The 18,123-nt window shown below is 42.2% G+C and overlaps 1 protein-coding gene across 1 annotated transcript; it reads right to left on the reverse strand.

Moving 5' to 3' along the window:
• Window positions 1–2: 2 nt before the first annotated feature.
• XPNPEP3 (X-prolyl aminopeptidase 3) lies at window positions 3–17,849 on the reverse strand. The gene is made up of 10 exons (XM_040061959.2): window positions 17,739–17,849; window positions 16,113–16,229; window positions 13,262–13,669; window positions 11,323–11,525; window positions 10,265–10,327; window positions 8,829–8,942; window positions 5,824–5,909; window positions 5,157–5,340; window positions 3,545–3,665; window positions 3–2,743 (listed from the first exon to the last, which is right to left on the reverse strand). The coding sequence occupies exons 1-10, from the start codon at window positions 17,797–17,799 to the stop codon at window positions 2,577–2,579; spliced, it is 1,524 nt and encodes a 507-aa protein (XP_039917893.1). The 5' UTR covers window positions 17,800–17,849; the 3' UTR covers window positions 3–2,576.
• Between the last annotated feature and the right edge of the window lie 274 nt (window positions 17,850–18,123).

Consider the following 18,123-nt stretch of genomic DNA (forward strand, 5'->3'; position numbering starts at 1 on the left):
TAGGTTCATAAAATGCAGATTTAATACCTTCTGCAAAATGCACCCTTTACGTGGAACAAGAGATTCAAACCAGCAGCAGTTTATGCTAAAAAAATGGCTGAACACAGTGGAAGAATTATAGAATGTGCATGGCCTAAATCAGTCAGCAGCCCTAGCAGATCCATTACTTTTCACTCAGAATCACAAACACTTCTTTACTAACAGGAACATTCACACGCAGCATTCCTAAGATCTACTGGTGTTTACAAGTTGCAAGATTTTCCTGAGAGGAGTAGGAGTTAGTGTGTGCCTACATTTGACAAGGTTATTTCAAGTCCAAGACTGGTCACACACAATTTATAAATCTCCCTGAAAAATAATGCTGTTTTTGGAGGTGAGTATATCTATTCAACAGCATGCAACTTGGTGGCCTGAGAAATGACTTCCTACAAATTGTTTTAAAAATAATTTGTATATATGCATTTTAAAGGCTTATTTACAGTAAGTACCATTATTAACTCTGTTAGATGCTGGGAAGATGTGCAGATCAGCCCACACATGTATGTCTCAGATTAATGTTATTTTAAGTTGCTTACATAGTTCCGAAATCCCCAAGATTTGGCCCAGCTGATATGGCTTTAACAGGTGTAATCGGAACAAATGTATTACAGATCAGAGCAACTCTAAAAGTATTCATCAGGTCTGTGTTCATACTCAGGAAGCCTCCCTTCTAATATTTTAGGCTGTAGCTATCACTGCAGCATAGGAGTATTTAACAAGCAGAGACTAGCAGATTCCCTTAAATAGGTGAAACTTGATATACTAAACCCTGTAAAAGCATTTATTTTTGTCATGTTTAGAAAATAAAATTATGGCATGCCTTGGCTGCCTTTTAGGTGCCAAAACTCAAACCCCAAGTGCATGCACCCAGCTCACATTAAATACCATAAGACATGCAAGACACTGCCCATTCAGCCTTCACTAAGTGAAACACATAAAAAACCAAAAGCAGGGCGGGGGGAAGTGCCGATTTTGCTAGAGATTACACAGCAACAGAGCCAGAGGTCAAACTCCAGAACCCTGACCACCTTCCCCACGTGCTTCTGGCTACATTCACTGTGGGCAATTAGGCTGGACTGGGAAAGAGGCAATGATGTTGATAAGAAAGAAAAATTGATTAGAAAGCAGTGACACAGTGGGTCAAAACCAGGCAATCTAGGAAGAGAAGAGAAAGAAAATTTAGAGTAACAGATGAAGAACACTGAAAACTACCATAAGAAAGGAAGTAAGGTGATGCAACAGCAAGTGTAAATAACAGGAGATGCTCTGATGAGAGGCATTTTTCAGACATGTTAAATAGCTGTCTACATATTTTCAGTAAATACACAGATGCTGTGCTTGCCTCTAGTAGGTGTATGCACTATGGCATACAATGGCCTGGGTGGTAGGCTGACGTTCAGGGTAGAAAACTCTTCTCTTTACACCTCATCCAGCCTATCGCCAGTAACATTTGCAGCTGCTTCAAAACTACAGTCAGAGCACTTGGAAAAACCAAAAAGTCAGCTCTTATCATGCCCTCAGAGTTTAGAAAAGAAGAATTATTTTTAATTCCAATTAATTCCATATAAAATCTATGTAAAGACTTCACACTCACCATAGGGCAGACTCTTCAAAACCACAGTGCTGAAATTGCTAGCACTTACAGCACACAGTAAGAATAAGCCAGAAACATGCGGTGACTGTCCCAGAACTGGACACCTCACATCTCGGTGACAAGCAACAGCTTGCCAGCTCACCAGTGGAGTCCAGCATAACCAACATGGCCCTGCTTCCTAGGGTAGAGAGGAACTCAGAGCAGGAAAAAGGAATGAACCTTTGGGACAAAAGGAAGGGAATGTGGAAGACCGCAAGAATAGGTATGTCTAACCTTCTGAGCCCTATCTGTACTTTTTGAAATTACCAAATACTCCAATAAGATGAAAGACAAAGTGTTTTTCCCTGCTATAGGCCTATTTTGCATATGCCTGAACAAGGTCTAAACACTTATCCTTAAAATACTGAATGAATTCTCCACTGGCTTCAGACACAACCATCTCTCCATCACACCCATCTTCCTGATTACCAGACTCTCTCCTTACATGGTTCTATAAAATTCAAGCTGACACTTTTTTATCCCAAACCAACATTTATAAAAGGTCCATTTTTAAAATCTGACTATTGTGAAACTGCTGCTAAGGGGGAAAAAAGGGGGCCTTGGCCTCAGCTGTGGTACCTATGCATCTGGTGGCTCTGACAAAATTCAACCTCCCCCAAGGGCCCCAGAACACATGGATCCACACAGCAGAGGGGTGAATCTACTCCCACATCACACAACAGTGCAGTATCAGCACAGATCAGAAGAAAATGGTACACAGAAAAGGTTGCTTTGTTTTTTCATCCCTCAGTATCCAAGCCTTTTGCATTCCACTGCCCAGTGCTTGGAAACAGCCATCAACTGTCCATGCCTTTCATCACTTGACAACTACAGCCAGCTAAGGGATCCACACCCCTGCGGGGTTGTGTCTCCCAAGGAGGATGAAGGGGATGGAGAAGGAGCATCATGAACTGCGGCCACAGATCTGCTCAATGTGGTAAATATCCTTGGGACAGTCAGCAGACAAGACGAGAGGTGCATCCTCTGTTATCACAACATCATCCTCAATGCGCACACCAATGCCACGAAACCTCTCAGGAGCACTCACATCATCTTCAGGGATATAAATGCCTGAAAGAAGAAAGGGAATTAAAACACAACGCTCTCCAGAACACCACCTTTCCCTTACTCCATCACCAGGAGAGTAGGGTTGGACTTTCAGCAACATAACATGTTTGATCCTGAGAATTTTTAATACAGCAAGTTACTCTCCTTCCTCTCACTCATGGCTGTGGTGGGCAAAGAAAAGAAAGAGTCCCTCTGTGTCTACAGATATCAGCACATTAATAAAAACTTCCAAAGTTACTGGCATTTTCACACTTCTTGCTCTCAGCGTTACATTTACAGTGATGACTTTAACAATGTTCCAAATAGAGAGAGAGAAGAGGCACACATTAAATCTAAGTTTCCAGCTGACAGCTCCAAATCTAGTGACAAGGAGAAAGAAAGATTCCTCACAGTATGCCTAATTTGCAAAGCCAAGTTGTGAATCCCTGTAATTGCAGACGGCAATGACTGAGACACTACCAATGACTGGTAGCAGTGGCTGGAACACAGAATGCAGCACAGGTGAATCAACCCTGACATCTACACTGCAGTTCACCTATGCTTCACAGTCTGAGCTCTACATTACTCTGCTTCTCGAGTTTACTCCCACTACATGTTACCTTGGCTCTGTTTGGGAAGGAAATAGGGTTTTCTAATACTGTAATGACTTTGGGAGGGGAATAACCTAAGGCTTTCCAATACTGCTATAGTTTCCAGCTTCACCAGAAAGGATTTAAATGCTTTGGTCTGCAGGACCAGCTAATTATTAAAAGGCAATACTGTCACCCTCAGTGTTGCGCGGTTTTGTCCACTGAGTGCTTTTACCTGGTTCAATGGTTATCACCATGCCTGGCTGGAATGGGAGCGATCGGGATATATCTGGGGTATCATGAACATCCATGCCCAAGTAATGGCCCACATGATGAGGGCAGTACTTTCGAACAGCCTAAGAGAAGACAGAGCAAGCATCACAGAAGGAGTTAAACACAGCCCAACTTGTTCCAATAGAAAAGACAAGGAAGAGAGACAGAATAGTTTTGTGCTTTACTAGCAGTCTTACTGCCATGCCTAGGTCACCAGGGCCTGCCTTCCATTTACTAGAACTGGATGGCCCTTAAATCCCACTAGTACCAGGTACCTGTAATGAGCACACTGCAGACTGCCTTTCCCCTGCACTGAAAAGAACAGCTCAAACCCATCACCATCTCAGCATGTCAGGCAAGATGTCAATTTGCAAATCGCTGAGCTTTGCCGCCCGAACCCTTTCCATTCCTTAAACATTCAAGCCCTGCATGATTCCTATCAGCAGACCTTCACAACTGACAGCAGCAGATACAGCTGCTCAGGGCTGTGAAAGTGGTCTCCTATGCACAAGAGAGTGAATGCTGTGCCTATTTCATTCAGTAGCTACAGCATGATTTTAATTCACCTCCACAAGGCATGGACACTGCCTTCCCCACCCCCCCCCCGCCCCGCACGATCCTAATCTCCCTCCCTCCAAAGCAGGAATTGGCGAGATCTCCTCCCTGTTCCATGCTGCTCTTTCCCAGAGGACTGAGCTGCAGGTGCTGCTCCCGTCTGGCTGTGCTTCCATCTGCTGGAAGAATCCAGCACGCCACCCTTCGTCCACAGGCAGCAGCCAGGGCTGCCATGGCACCGGCACCAAAATCTGGCAGGAACCTGTCCGGCTGCCAAAAGCCGGAGTGCCGTCACCTGGTTCCGCAATCTTTCCAGTATTGGCATCAGCAATCATGCAGCTCTGCAGTGAGAGTGACTGGATAAACTTCTCTAACTGCAAACCAATCCTATTTATCTGCAGGTTCAGCTCTAAGGCATACCAGTTTCCCAGTCTTGCTCACCAGGCAACTCTGTGAATCCCAGTACTGACACAAAATGGTGCAGAAGAGGCAGTAAGTGGAATGACTGAGAATATGCTGTACCTTTTAGTGGGACTGCAGATTTATGCAATGTTAAACAGACCACAAAAGTACAGATGCAGTCAACCCCGGACCCAGAATCTTGTGTTAGTGCCCATGTGCCTATAGTTCCCTTCACACTGTGCTCTAAAGCTGTTTCTGCACTGGCAAGTAGTGCAGAGCAATGGAACGGATTTGCAAAGTAAAACAGCAAGAGCCAAGGAACAAATATTCACACCATGTGCATATAAGAATGGGAATTGCTTCAGACTAAATTGTGCACCAGAAAGGGTCAATCACATCTTGGAGCTTAGCCCTGTCTCAGAGAAAATCATTCCTGTGCTGAGACTAGCCCACAACATGAATTAAAGCACAGTGTAGCAGCAAATAGATGAGACATCCTGAAACCACATTCCTGACCCAAATAAAGGCCCTAAAAGTATCCAAGGACAAAACAATCAGGATTATTAGGAGAAAACTAGATAAACAGGGATAAACTAGAGTAAAAAAACTTGAAGTACCTTGAAGAAATGGCTGTCAGTGATGCTGTTCTCCAAGACACTCAAGTCTTTCAGTTTCTGTCCAATAAGGCTCAGCATGAGGCTGTAGATATTTTCGAGACTCATGCCAGGGGAGCAGAGGCTCAAGCAGGACTTTTGGATATCCAGGACAGCTTGATACAGTTCTGCTTGGGGTTTGGTGAACCTGAAGGCCATTGAGTAAAGGAATATCTCACAACTAAGTCTCTGTTTCCAAGAGAAAAGAGGTTCTGTCCCCAGAACCCATTCTGGGGACAGATTTGGTTCAAGGATGGAGAGAGGAAAACCAGAAAGCAAAGCAACTGTCTCACTGTATGAAAGGCGACACCAGCAAATTCACAACTGGCAGAGCTAGGTACACATCAACTGAAACTCCTGTTTTCTTACACACAATTGTAGTCAGCCACAGCTGAATGTACAAAAGCCCTCTCTGCACTTTGAAAATGCTGTAATAGCTAAAAATAGCAATAATATTCATGCAGTAATTAATGAGGCAGTGGGGAATACAGCTGAACAATTACTTTATATAATTTGATTACTCTGAAGCACCACAGAATGGGACATGGTAAAACTATGATTAAATACACACTTAATCCATCAATTGCTTAAGAACTTATCAAAATTCTTCAAAAAACTTATTGCAGCATACTTTCCATTGATAGGCCAGGTACGTGTGATGTCACTCACATAGCAGGAGAATTCACATCCACCATCTAGCAAGACCAGTTCACCATCCTAGAGAATAACAGGAAAGAATGCTCTGTGGGTCAGTCCAGCTATTAATTTCTATTGATTTTTCTGTCTGAGAGCAGGAAGGGAGGTTATTCCTCTGTTTTCACAATGCAGCTGCAGAAATATGAATTCTTTTTGCAGAGTAATATCCCAGATGTTTATAAATAGGCAATTCCAGTTGGACTGTTTCTCTGCAAGGTAGTCTCTGTTATGCTTATCTACTATCTGAACTTTTAAGATTAAGACCTTGGAGTAAAAAAAAAAAGAACTATTCTGCTCTCTGAGACTTGAGTCCTATTCACACCTGGATTGCTTACTCCATCAAATTGTCCTAGGGTGACTTTATGATGCTTGTATCTCCAATCATCTGTTCTGTTTATGTTGGATATTATGTTCTGTACCTTTAAGACTGGTTCTAAGAGTGAAGGTGGGGGGAAAGAAGAAGCACGCTGTTTGTTTGCAGAAACTGCCTGACTCCTCTGCATTCCGGTTCCTGGACTGTGTTCGTCTGAAGCACGGACAGACAGCAGGACAGATCTTTGCTTTTAGTTAGTTTAGCTAGCTGAGGCAGGGAAGTTCCCTGGACTGTTTTTTTCTCTTTTTCTTGGGACTGTTTAAACCTGTCCTGGACAGCAAAACCCAGAGAGACACCTGGACCTCACACCTGCAGCCCACCGGGGCTCAGAACAGCATTTTCCAGTGCCGGAGGGACTGATAAGACTGGGTGAGCTGAGCTGCAACCCACAGCAAGGATGTTCTGAGTCTGCCATCTCACTTCAGAATGACAAGAGGTTTTATTGTTTCATATTATTCAATTTTTTTTATGCTTGTGGGCACTTTGTTTGTTGAATAAATAGTTTTTTTCCACTTTTCTCTAAGGAGATTCCTTCCCAGACCAGTTGAGGAGGGGCCATTTGGGTTTGCTTCCCAGTGGGAGGCTATTTGGAGGTTTTCTCCCAAATTTGCCCTAAACTAGGACACAAATTATGCCTATAACTCCTTTCACTAGGAGTTCTCAGCTATAGTGACTGAGACAGAGGGGGTTTTCACCAAAACCATAGGATTTCTGAGCTCCCCACAGAATCACTAACAGCTACAAATTTACCCTTGTCATAGGATAGGAGGATTCAGCAAAACCACTTTGTATCACAAAATCTGACAGTGTATCACTGCTGTAAATGCACGGGTGTATAGCTTGTACAACCTCATCTTTCTCTCCTAGGACTTTCTTGACTGTTTTAACCTATTTTTCTGGATCTATCTGGTGATGAAGAAAAAATTTTTGGAGATGTGAATCTCCAATTCACTTCAGCAAAACTATTCCATATCAATGACTATACAGCTCTCAAAAAGTCAAACAGAAGAAAGACACAGGCCAGAAACAAAACCACTGCCTTTCTCTCCTTAAAGGGGCTAACAACAAATAAAGCACTAAGATGTTCAGAAAGTTTGGACTAAATTCTCTGTAGATTTACACTACATGTAGAGATTCATTCCATAGATCCATGACTGTCAGTAGAGTGACAAAGCATAATTGCAGCATATTAAGGGAAAAAATAAAGCAGCAGATTTCACTGCTTCCACTGCTAGCTGCTATCACTGTATACAGTTAAGTGACACTAACAGACACACAGCAGATAAACCAGCAATGAGCAGATCTCACTATCCCACTGAATAGACAAGCCATTAACTATCCATTTAAATTGTACTTTTTAACTTTTTCAGAATAGCTGGTTGAATTCTTTAAGGCAAATCTGAGATTACAGCATCTGCCATCTTCCAAGCACTTCAACAAGCTAAGCAACAATTTATTGACTAAAGGAATTCAGCCTGTGATTTGATTATCCAGTAAATGCCTTATGCTGTGCTTGTCCTCTTTCTTTAAAGCAGAGCCCACTGAATGAAACACTGATACCTCCCAAATTAGACACTTTACTAGCTTATTGGAAACAAGTTCTATAGGAAGCAGCACACAGAGCTTCGAAGAGTCAAGTTTACAGGTTTAACCTCCTACTTAATAGTTTTGGAAAAAAATAAGTAACAGTCATTTAAAAGAACAACTTTAACAGAAACAACTGGAGTTAACAGCAGCGTGCCTGACCTTGGATGATAGAACAACAAAGGAGGCCAAAAGCAGCCTGTAATATCTTTTGTACATTTGTCTCTGCAGATCATTTCAAGGTCTGCTAGCGTGCCAGCTTCAAGAAAAGACAATGAGAGTGGGACAGTTTCATTCTGCCTTAAGACAGAAGAAAAATATGCTCCTCTGAAAAGTAAACAATAAGCAGAGCAGTGAGGGAATACTGCCCCTGAAAATACTTATCTGAATCTAAATATCTATTGTCAGGAAAGCTGGAGAGGGCTCAATTCAATAAGAATCTTCAAAACAAGACAAAACATGTTACTCTTCCACCTCTTGACATTTAAGGCTGATCCATTCCCTACTTGTTCCCCTTTACTGCTTTGCTGGGCTACATGGAACCAAAAAGCTTTTCAGCTTTACCAGAGCAGGAATGCACTTTGCCCCTGTATTGCAAAGCAAGGCCAAAGAATGCAAGGGACAGCAGAAGATCCCTGCTGGTGCCTTTGCTCTACCTGCAACAGCGGCTCCCCTCTTTTGTGAGGCCACAGCACTGCAAACTGCTGTGAGAGCAGTCATGTTCACTAAATTATCTGCAACCTTGTTTGCAAGTGCTTGCACTGTTCAGAAAATACTGCAACAGGAACTGAGAGGAAAGAAAGACAAGTTGAATCTGCCACTGACAGTAAAATTAACCAGGGCAGGATTCTCCTCCCTTGCTCACTTAAAAAATATGTATTTAAGTGTTTTGATCTGCTCAGTAACAACAAGCAGCAGCCAGGGAACATATATTTGTATCACAGCACTGCATTTCAAGTTACTAGACACAGCACAAGGGTTACCTTGATGAGCTGGTTATTCTTCACATAGTGCAAAGTGTTTGATCTGTTGCCACCAGCAACAACAGGGGGGTATGCTAAGATGTCAGCACCACGAGCCCGGCATTCAAATTCGAACTGGAATAACAATATGGAGAAGAGGAAACCATTAGTGCAGATTCAGGTGATTAACTGCCCTAGAACCATAATGATTCTTGTCCTACAACTGTTTTCTTAATTTGTACAATACAAAGTGAAACTGGAAAGTGAGTTGACTAAATGAAAGCAGTCTTAAATATTCTTCAAGAACTCTAGAGAAAAAAAATACAGAACCATCCACTTTTTCAGGAGTTTTTCAAGGCTTTACCAGGTCTCCAGGAAGCTCCTTCTGGTACAAGCGGCTCAATATTTTGTAAATGTCTCAAACAGTCACTATTTTCATACATCCAAGTGAGGATTTGTTCTTATATCAACTAATACTCTTATTTGCCATGTGACTTTGTGAATTTTCAAAGATCCTATATGTCAGCATGACAACAGTCATGGTTTGTTTCTGTCTTTTAAAATTGCAAAGTACCAGTATATTTACAACAGTATCTATTTTTCATGACTGTTGAACTAAGAAGGTTTGAAAGCATGCACTACCTTGATGTTGGAAGGGAAAGAAGAAACAAGCACCATAAGCCTCAAGATCTTTACCTTTCTTGAATAATGAAGCTGCTGAAAGCATGGAAATGAATAAATTTACATCTATAAAGATCCTCAATATTAATAGCATGTCTTTTCTATGGTTACCAAAATCACAAGGGACAGAACACTCCAGGGTGCCTAGATGGAAAAAGGTTTTACGGTACTGGTCTGGACTGAAAAACTGATCTGTAAAATACACTTTAATTAAAGTAGTTTTTCCAACTCAGTGCTGCCAGTGCCATGTCAACACAGGTCCATCCATGTCATAACAGAGGGTCAAATCCTGCTGATGTTCCTTGAACAGGCATCCCACTGCAATTCATTACAAAGTTCCTTACCAAATGTGCAGGCCAATTAGTCCTTGTTTTGCAACTGAGGCATCTAAACTGCTTCAAGATGGCTGTGGTAATCTGATGTAGTAAGAGGCCAGAGGCAAGAGAAGGCTTTACAAACAGGTGTTACAACTACTTAAATTTTGTACAACAGATCTGTATTATGGAATAAAACAATAACTTTATCTCCAGTTGTTTAGCAGGTTTTGCATTTCAACATAGTACAAAAAGACATCAACAGAGAGAAACTTAGACAAATGCTACACTCCTTAAATAAGGGTACAGGAAGTACAGCTGAAGAATTCCTCACACTGACTCTTCTGCACGTCCAAGGAACCACAAGAGTTGGGTGAATAAAGAGATCTGACATTTCTGGTTTCCTGGAAGGATAACCAATATCCGTCCCTTCTATCTCACTTCCAGCTACAAAGTACTCACCTTTGCGTACAGAAAGGCTTCATCCATGGGGGATTTACTGGCAAATATCGTCTCTGTGAAAGCCTATAAAAAAGAAGGGACTTTCAGTTAGCAAAGGAGCTTGAATTGTCTTTTTTCCACCTGTTGTCTCTTGAAGAAGGCCCAAAAATCAGCTGGCCCAGAATCAGAGGGTTTCACCAACTTCTTTGGTGAAAGTGCTGTCAAGACTAGAATCAGTTAAGATCTAAACCCTAAGAAATGGTATTTGGGGGATGACTGATTAGTAGGTGGTGGTTTTTTGTTTAAAAAAAAAAAAAAACAAACACAAAAAAAAAACCAAAAAACCACACACCAAAACACATACAGCCCCCCCCCCGGCGGACTGACCAACCAACGACCCACACACCCACACACACAAAAACACCCCAAAAAACCACCACCAACACCAAAAAAACCCCCCACAGGTTTAGATCATTGAGACTGATCCCATGGTTTGGCATTTCAGAAGTCATCTCACCCCTGGATTCCCTCAGGTATAATAGGATTGCCTTATGCAGCTTTTCCTTCAGAGAAGGACAATCTGTGCCTCTCTTGTCTATTTGGCTATCTATTTTAATAATATTTACGAAAACATAGCTGCATTTGAGGTACCTGTCAAATTTGTCTAAAAGTGGCCAATGAGTTCAAAAGGTATTTGAGGGTAAAGGGGGAATGCAGACACATACATAGGAAACATCTTCATAAAAATCCTATTTCCTCAAAATAAACAGATTAGATGAGAAAGAAAACTATTTTGGAAAGTAGAGAGGAAGCTGGGAAGATAATGAAAAGGCTAGCCTTTGCTTTTAAACAAAGTCTAATAGCTGCTGGCTTTTCTTCACTGAAGTTATGCTAATTGAGAGAATCTGGTAGTCCAAGCTGTCTCCCCGTTCCTCCTTGTCCTGTGGAGGGAGCCAAGCCCAGCCAGTGGTTGAGACAGAGCAGTTCAGTAACAGATTAGACCAAAGCTCTCCTTCCAACTCATGCCACCTCCTCAAGGGAATGCACTGGTTCATTAGGAGAGCACACAACCCCATTACCTCTGCTGTCACCCGGCCAGCTATCTTCATCCTCTCAATCTCTGCAGGGGATTTGATCAGACGAAGGTTTTGCACGAGATGACGAACGCCCTGGATGCGGTTTTTGCTCCGAGCTTTTACCTCAGCCAGGGGCTGCATGTAGTCAGAGTGCAGCTCTGCATGCACTGGTTTTCTCAAGTCATACCAAACCATGTGTGACTCACCTGGAATACAAAACAAAAGTTGACACAGACTAAAATAAATGCAGAAATGTCCTCCCTATACTAAATTAACTCATCCTAAATGAGATCTGTTGCTGTATTTGAGAAAAATAATATTCTCTGAATCTACATTGACAGACTATATAGACACTTTCACTGTCACAAAATAAGAGCAATCTCTTCTGTTTGTAAGATGACCGATTCATAGCATACTGATTTGACAAATCCCCACTTCTGGGTAAATAAGGGGGTTTTCAGCCATCACCGAATATATGCATCTGGCTCAGATCCATTCAGAATTCAGGTGTCAAAGTTGGACTTGTGTAAGCTAAGCAGCCATCACATCTCAGTGTACCTTCTGAATCGTTCTCCCATTCAGCCTGTCCACACTGACAGTGGAAAGTAATTTAACTTTTTGCATGGAATGAAGATCTTTATCAACAACACCTAAGGAGACACTTGGGGAAACAACTGCTTATCTCAGCCATTCAAAGAAGATGAGCTTACTGAGAACAAGCACATTTACTCATAGTGGAAATTTATTCAGAACATCAGTTAGCACCGATATTCTTCTCATAAGAACATTTTAAATGCAAATGAGTAGAAAAGCCATGGTGAGTCACTGCTGATGTCCACCCAGGCCCCCCCTCTTTGGTGACAGCAACCATTAGCAGATGCTTTATAAAAAGTGTCCAAGAAACTGGGCATTCATTAAAGAGTACTGCGGTTAGCTGATTTACTGCTTTTCATGGACCTCTTCCTCACAGAATTACAAACTTCTGACTCCATTTAAATTTTGATACTCCAAACTTCCATGAATGCTCTACAACTCAAGAGGTGCCAAACCCTGCCATGTGATAATTTAATTCACTGTTTCCTTTGTTTTAAAATTAAGAAAATCAGCAATTAATCAATCATAATCATCCTCTGTGCTTTCTCCAACTATACAAATCTCATACCTTGCCTTGTGTTCTCTTTTTTTAAGCTGAGTAGGTCTGTTCAGCATGTATCTCACACACATTTCATGCTTCCTTTGATCATTTTTGCCCTGTGATTTACCTATTTTCAAGACATGCTTTTTTGAAATAAAATAACTGATTCCAAGATGGTATTTAATACTCCAGAATTCTCTCTCTCTAGTTGTGTGACCCCTCCAAAGTCACACTTGCCTTTATTATATTGTCATGAACCTTTTTCAGCTTTATTTTATAATGCATTTAAGTTCCCCCCTGGATTATAAGTATTGAGGCTACATGGGGATGTGAGATGCAGAAGAATATTTTTAAAGGAATGCAATGTTTGTATGTCAGGAGCAAGTCATCATCTAGTTAAATGTCAGTGGACTAACAAGCTCCCTATGTGGATCGTTTTCCAAATCTGCTATGAGTAAAAAGCCTTCAAGTTTCCTATACATCATCTGGTTCCGGCTCTGTCAGCAAACAGATAAGACTGAAATAGGAACACAGCCTTACTTATCCCATTCCTTAATATTTCACAGATATGCAGATTGGCATTCACATGGGTACACAAGAAAGTCAGAAATTTTCAAAACTACATATCCATTGGTAGCCCTCAAAGACCTAACATAAACTTTCAACTGCTTTTGCCACCGCCACACTCCCTGCCCCTCCCGAAGTTCATTTTAGTCTCAAAGTGATGTCACAGACCACCTCCCAAACCTGTACCATTGAGACTCTGCAGATCACATCTCATCTCATTCCCTCTCTATTTTTTGTTACCTTTCAGCTTGGCCACCAAGTGTCTGAACTCCTCAATGGTATAAGCTTCATCTACTCCTGTGAGAGCAATTGCCCCATCTGGGCCTGATCTAGGCCCATCCCACAGTTCTCGATTTGGATCTCTCCGGGGCACAAAAAGTATGGATTTGTGAGACGGCAGTGCTTTGCCAGGAATGCTCTGCAGCACTAGGATGCTGTCAGGCTCCTGAAACCCACAGAGGTACAGGAAATTAGTGTCCTGGTGGAAAATATAGGGAATGTCATTGCTCATGTAGTATGTGGGGTTGGACAGCAGAATCACTGTGTGGTCCAAACCGTCCCAGCCTTGGGCTTCCTTCTGGATCAACACCATCAGTTTGTGTCGGCGAAGAGCATATTCCACCTGTGTCAATCCTGGGGTTACCTCTCCTGTGAATACAAAACAAATCAGAGGGAGAAATTCAAGGCACTAAGGGTATTTTACTAGTCACACACCAGATTCCTGCCTACTCCCTGATGCCTTACATGTGCATGGCTTCTTTGTAATCTCTCATAAGCCTTTCCCTTGCTCCTCTTCAGCTTCCATCCCTTCAGCACATCCTCATTCAGGCTGCTTCTCCATCATGCAAAGACAGACATCGGTTTTAACCAATTGGATGCTGTGTTACATATTTCTGAGCAAAGGCAAAAATTACAAAACCTGGTAGATTTAAACAAACATCCAAACGTTTGCAGAGAATGTGTAAAAAAAAAAAAAGGGGGAAGGGGCAAGGCAAACTGAACTTTGACTGCTAAAACTTGATGGGTTTTACAGCATGGACATTGAACAGAAGTTTGCCTCCTGAGGTTAAGCATTAATTTCCTCAGATAAAGCTAGAATGTTTGTTCAAATACACACTAAGTCAACTCATAAAGTGACTACTTCTAAATCACAAGGGGCAGATTGAGTGTCAGAGATTCAGGGAGATGAGGCAGAAGAACAGAGGTTGCAGAGCCTAACCAGTTACTAGATTCCACACAGAAATAAAACCACAGACTGCAAGCTGCCATCAGACTCCTTTTAAGAGACGGGATCTTCTCCAGGGCACATGTAGCTTTTCTCAATATTTAACAATTCAAATTTTTCTAAAATTAAATACTGTATTTCTAGTAACACCAACTAAGCAAATGAATTCTCAGATGAAGGTACTCTTTCAACTGCTCCAGTCCCAAAAGACATGAAGTACAACAATCAAGATACCCACCAAAACAGGACTGAAGTTCAAAGGACAACCAGCAACAGCTGAAGTATGTATTTTTAAAATTGTGATACTCCCTAATTATGATCTAAATTAATATAAGAGCCTTAATCAGTATTTGGCTAATACCCTACTTTAACATAGATTGAATTTTGATACCGTTTGTTAATGTTCTATATTCATAATATTTTCTTCCTCTTTTATGTATTACACAGTGACAATTCTAGAACAAAAACTGACACTGGACTTGTACTGCAAGTGGATTCTTGCATGAGTGCAGTGGGAAGGGGAAGTTCGATTTGCATTATTTTTTACACCTTTTCAATTATATCCTTAATACCTATTAGATGTAAAAGTCTTTAAAATGAACCAAACAAACCCCAAACCCCCGCATTTATTTTACTCTGTAAAAGTAGAAATTACAAAGAACACAGAAATTGTTTTAATGCAATCTGGCCTCACATGTCATACTGCAAATTTCCTACGTTCCACTGCATTCCAGTCAGCTTTTTAATTGCCACAGTGCAGTAAATTTCACAAGCTGCAATGGGGTGAAACATGGGGATCCTAGCTGTCTTCCAACTGCGAGGCCTGGAAATTCTCTTTGCATTAAAGGCACTTGCTTTTTAAAACAATAATTGCAATTAAACAATGTCATGTTATTTTAAGGAAACCACCTCTACTTTATTAAATGGAAAAATACCTTGGATAGCTAGAATTCACTTCCAGTGCTTCGGCTGCAATTTAATGAGTCAGCCTCGTTTACTGTGAGCTGTCAATGAGTGCCCTAAGCAACCAGATCTAATGCTGAAGTTAGCCCATCTTTGAGCACAGGGGGAACCTGTTAACTGTGTGAGGTTCCTTCTGACCTGAAATACTCTAAAATTAAATACAGAAGTGTATATATACACACACATATTCATCTGTTCTCCCTTTATACCCACCTAAGGAAGAACACAGAATGTTTTCCTGAACATATTCTTGAATATATTTTTGCTGCAATTTTTTGTTTGTTTTTTTAGATTTAACTGTGGCCATCTTATGCCTACATGCTCATTTTCATGAATCTCAAAAAAATGCAGAGCCTCAGCTTCTATTAGTACTGTCTAACTTCATAGTCACAAGTTTCTTTTTCTCCTTTTCCTCATATTGAATACTCCTCTGAGCAGGGCACATTCTTTATACAAGTGGTGTCCATCTATCAACGTCCCTTCTCATTCACCTTTGCCAAACTGCACCTTTGTTTTGTGACTCACAAGACATGGAATATGAACCATTCTGACAGTTCAGCTTGCACAAAAGACTCCCTCTTAATAAAAACCATATTTATTTGCAGGACAAGCCCACAGAATGGTACTGCCACAAAAGGTTTGCAGCACTCAAGTAAGTGAGTGCTCAACCCTGAGCACGTCATGAGAAAAAAGAAAGAAGCTATGAAAGCCATCACATGTGAAGCCTATTTTTGGCATCAGTATTATCTCAGACAAGGAAATTAGCTACTAAATATAATTACTGGCTAATGAAGGTAGTCATAAACAGCTGAAACCACAGTCAACTCTATGATGCAGCAAATCAATTCATTCAGATAGACAAGAAAATATCAATGACTGGCTCATGCAGAGCCCAAACCTCACCTGGTTTAAGCAGATGTGGGTGTGTGAAGGGGCTGGGCTGGCCCAAATACCGGTTTGGAATCTTCTTCTGCTGGGCAGGCTGGATGGAAAATCTTCGGAGAGCACATGACTTGGAAACTAGAGGAAAAGAAATGCAGCACATGTCAAGGTAAAAAAAACCCCAAAACTTTCCAGTTAGGAAACTGCAGAACTGTAGTCTAATCATCAGACTCTTAGCAGCATTCCTTCATTTATATGACAAAAAATATCCCTCCTTAACTTCTCCATTTGCTCTGCATCACAATAGTTTATGAAACAATGTGCACACAACTCAAATGACAATCAAATATTCATGGAACAGATAGAATCAAACATATGCTAAATCTGACAATCCAGCAACAAAAGCCAGGAAGCTCTGTTGGTTTGCACATCCCAACTCATACAACTGGTGTTCACGAGGCACTCAGCACTCTCCTTCCCTCGCTTCCCCTCAAACACCACTAGGCTCCAAGTACCACACCTGTATATTGTCTCTTGACCATGTCTTCAAAATATTTCTCTTATCTGGAACAATTATAAGGTTTTCAAGGCCTTTACAGTTGTTTTTTTTTACTAATAATGCTGCAAAGAAAGCATCAAACAAACAGGTATATATACATCAAATAAACAGGTTTACACAGGAATGTGATTTTCTTTTCCTGTCTGGAGGATACCCAAGAGTCCCTGTTTATGTATTGACCTTCAATAGCAGCACCATTAGCCAAACTGAATAGTTACATATCCCACTTCCAAATGCACATACAGCCAAAGCAGCTGAGTTTTAGACAACTACAAGTATGCATCTGTGAGCTGGGAATGGGCACAATGAAACAAAATCTAAAATTAAAAATGAGTTGTCATAAACTTTAAAATTCTCAGCCACAGCCTTTTGCAACTGAAGAAATGCCTTTGCCTGAATACAAATCATCCAGACCTGCAGGAAGGAGAGGGTAGTCAGAAGGTAAACATCTATTTGATGTTTTGGAAAGTGGTTGCTTGTTATGTTGCTTACCATGTGCCTACTAGAAAACCAATTTGTGCTGCCATTGTTAGAACAAATACTATTAACTCTTTACCAGCATAAGCAAGGATAACACATGCTTTTCAGGTAGCTGAGACTCCGAGCAAAACATACAGACCGTGGATATGCTATAGGAGCCAGTATGATTAGCCTCTAATTGAAGATCATTTATGCGTGACAACTAATAGTCACAACATGAAGCATTCACTATGTGATGCTTGCCTGGAGACCCGGGCAGTGAAACGTAACTACGGTTTTTTTGCAGTCTAGTTTAAATGTGGTGTTTCTACTGTTTTTCTCCACATACACAGCAGACAAACAGGAGAGCGGCGGACATCATCACGGCGGATATCAAATAAAGCAACACCTTGAAGGCAGCGAGGAGTTTTCTACCGTTGCTTAATTATTCAAGTTACTGCCTGTTCTTCCCTTGGATTCAGCCCTGACCAGGGCTGCCACTGCGCCGCCGGGGAGAGCCGCTTTCCCGCGAGCCGAGAAACTAAAGCGGGGCTGTAAGCGGCGATAGTCGGCTGTCGCTACCGGAGCCGCGGGCAGTGTCGGGGTGTGGGGGAGGAGGGGTGTCTGACCTGCGGCGGTGCGACAGCCCCGGGTCGCCAGGACCAGCCCCTGCTGCAGGAGGCGCAACATGGTCGGGCCGCACGGCGCATGCCGGGGCCTCTCTGAGCCGCGGCGCCGCTGACACCATCACCGCACGCGGCCCGCCGCCAATGAGCGGCGCCGCGCCCGCTTAGGAGTTCCCGGAGACCGCCTGCCTCGCCCGCGACGGGGAACCCGCTCCACGGCGGGGGCTGGCGGCAAGAACAACAGGGGAGAGGCGTCACACGGGGCGGAATGCAGCTGCTACGCCACTGCCGCTTCTACAGCGCTTCCCCCCGCCACGCCGCGGAGGCCCGAAGCCATGACTGGCGCGGCTGCGGTTGGGGCCTCGGAATGGAATGGGCGGGGCGAGCT

Source organism: Hirundo rustica, chromosome 4, assembly GCF_015227805.2.
Source record: "Hirundo rustica isolate bHirRus1 chromosome 4, bHirRus1.pri.v3, whole genome shotgun sequence".
NCBI classification, from domain to species: domain Eukaryota; kingdom Metazoa; phylum Chordata; class Aves; order Passeriformes; family Hirundinidae; genus Hirundo; species Hirundo rustica.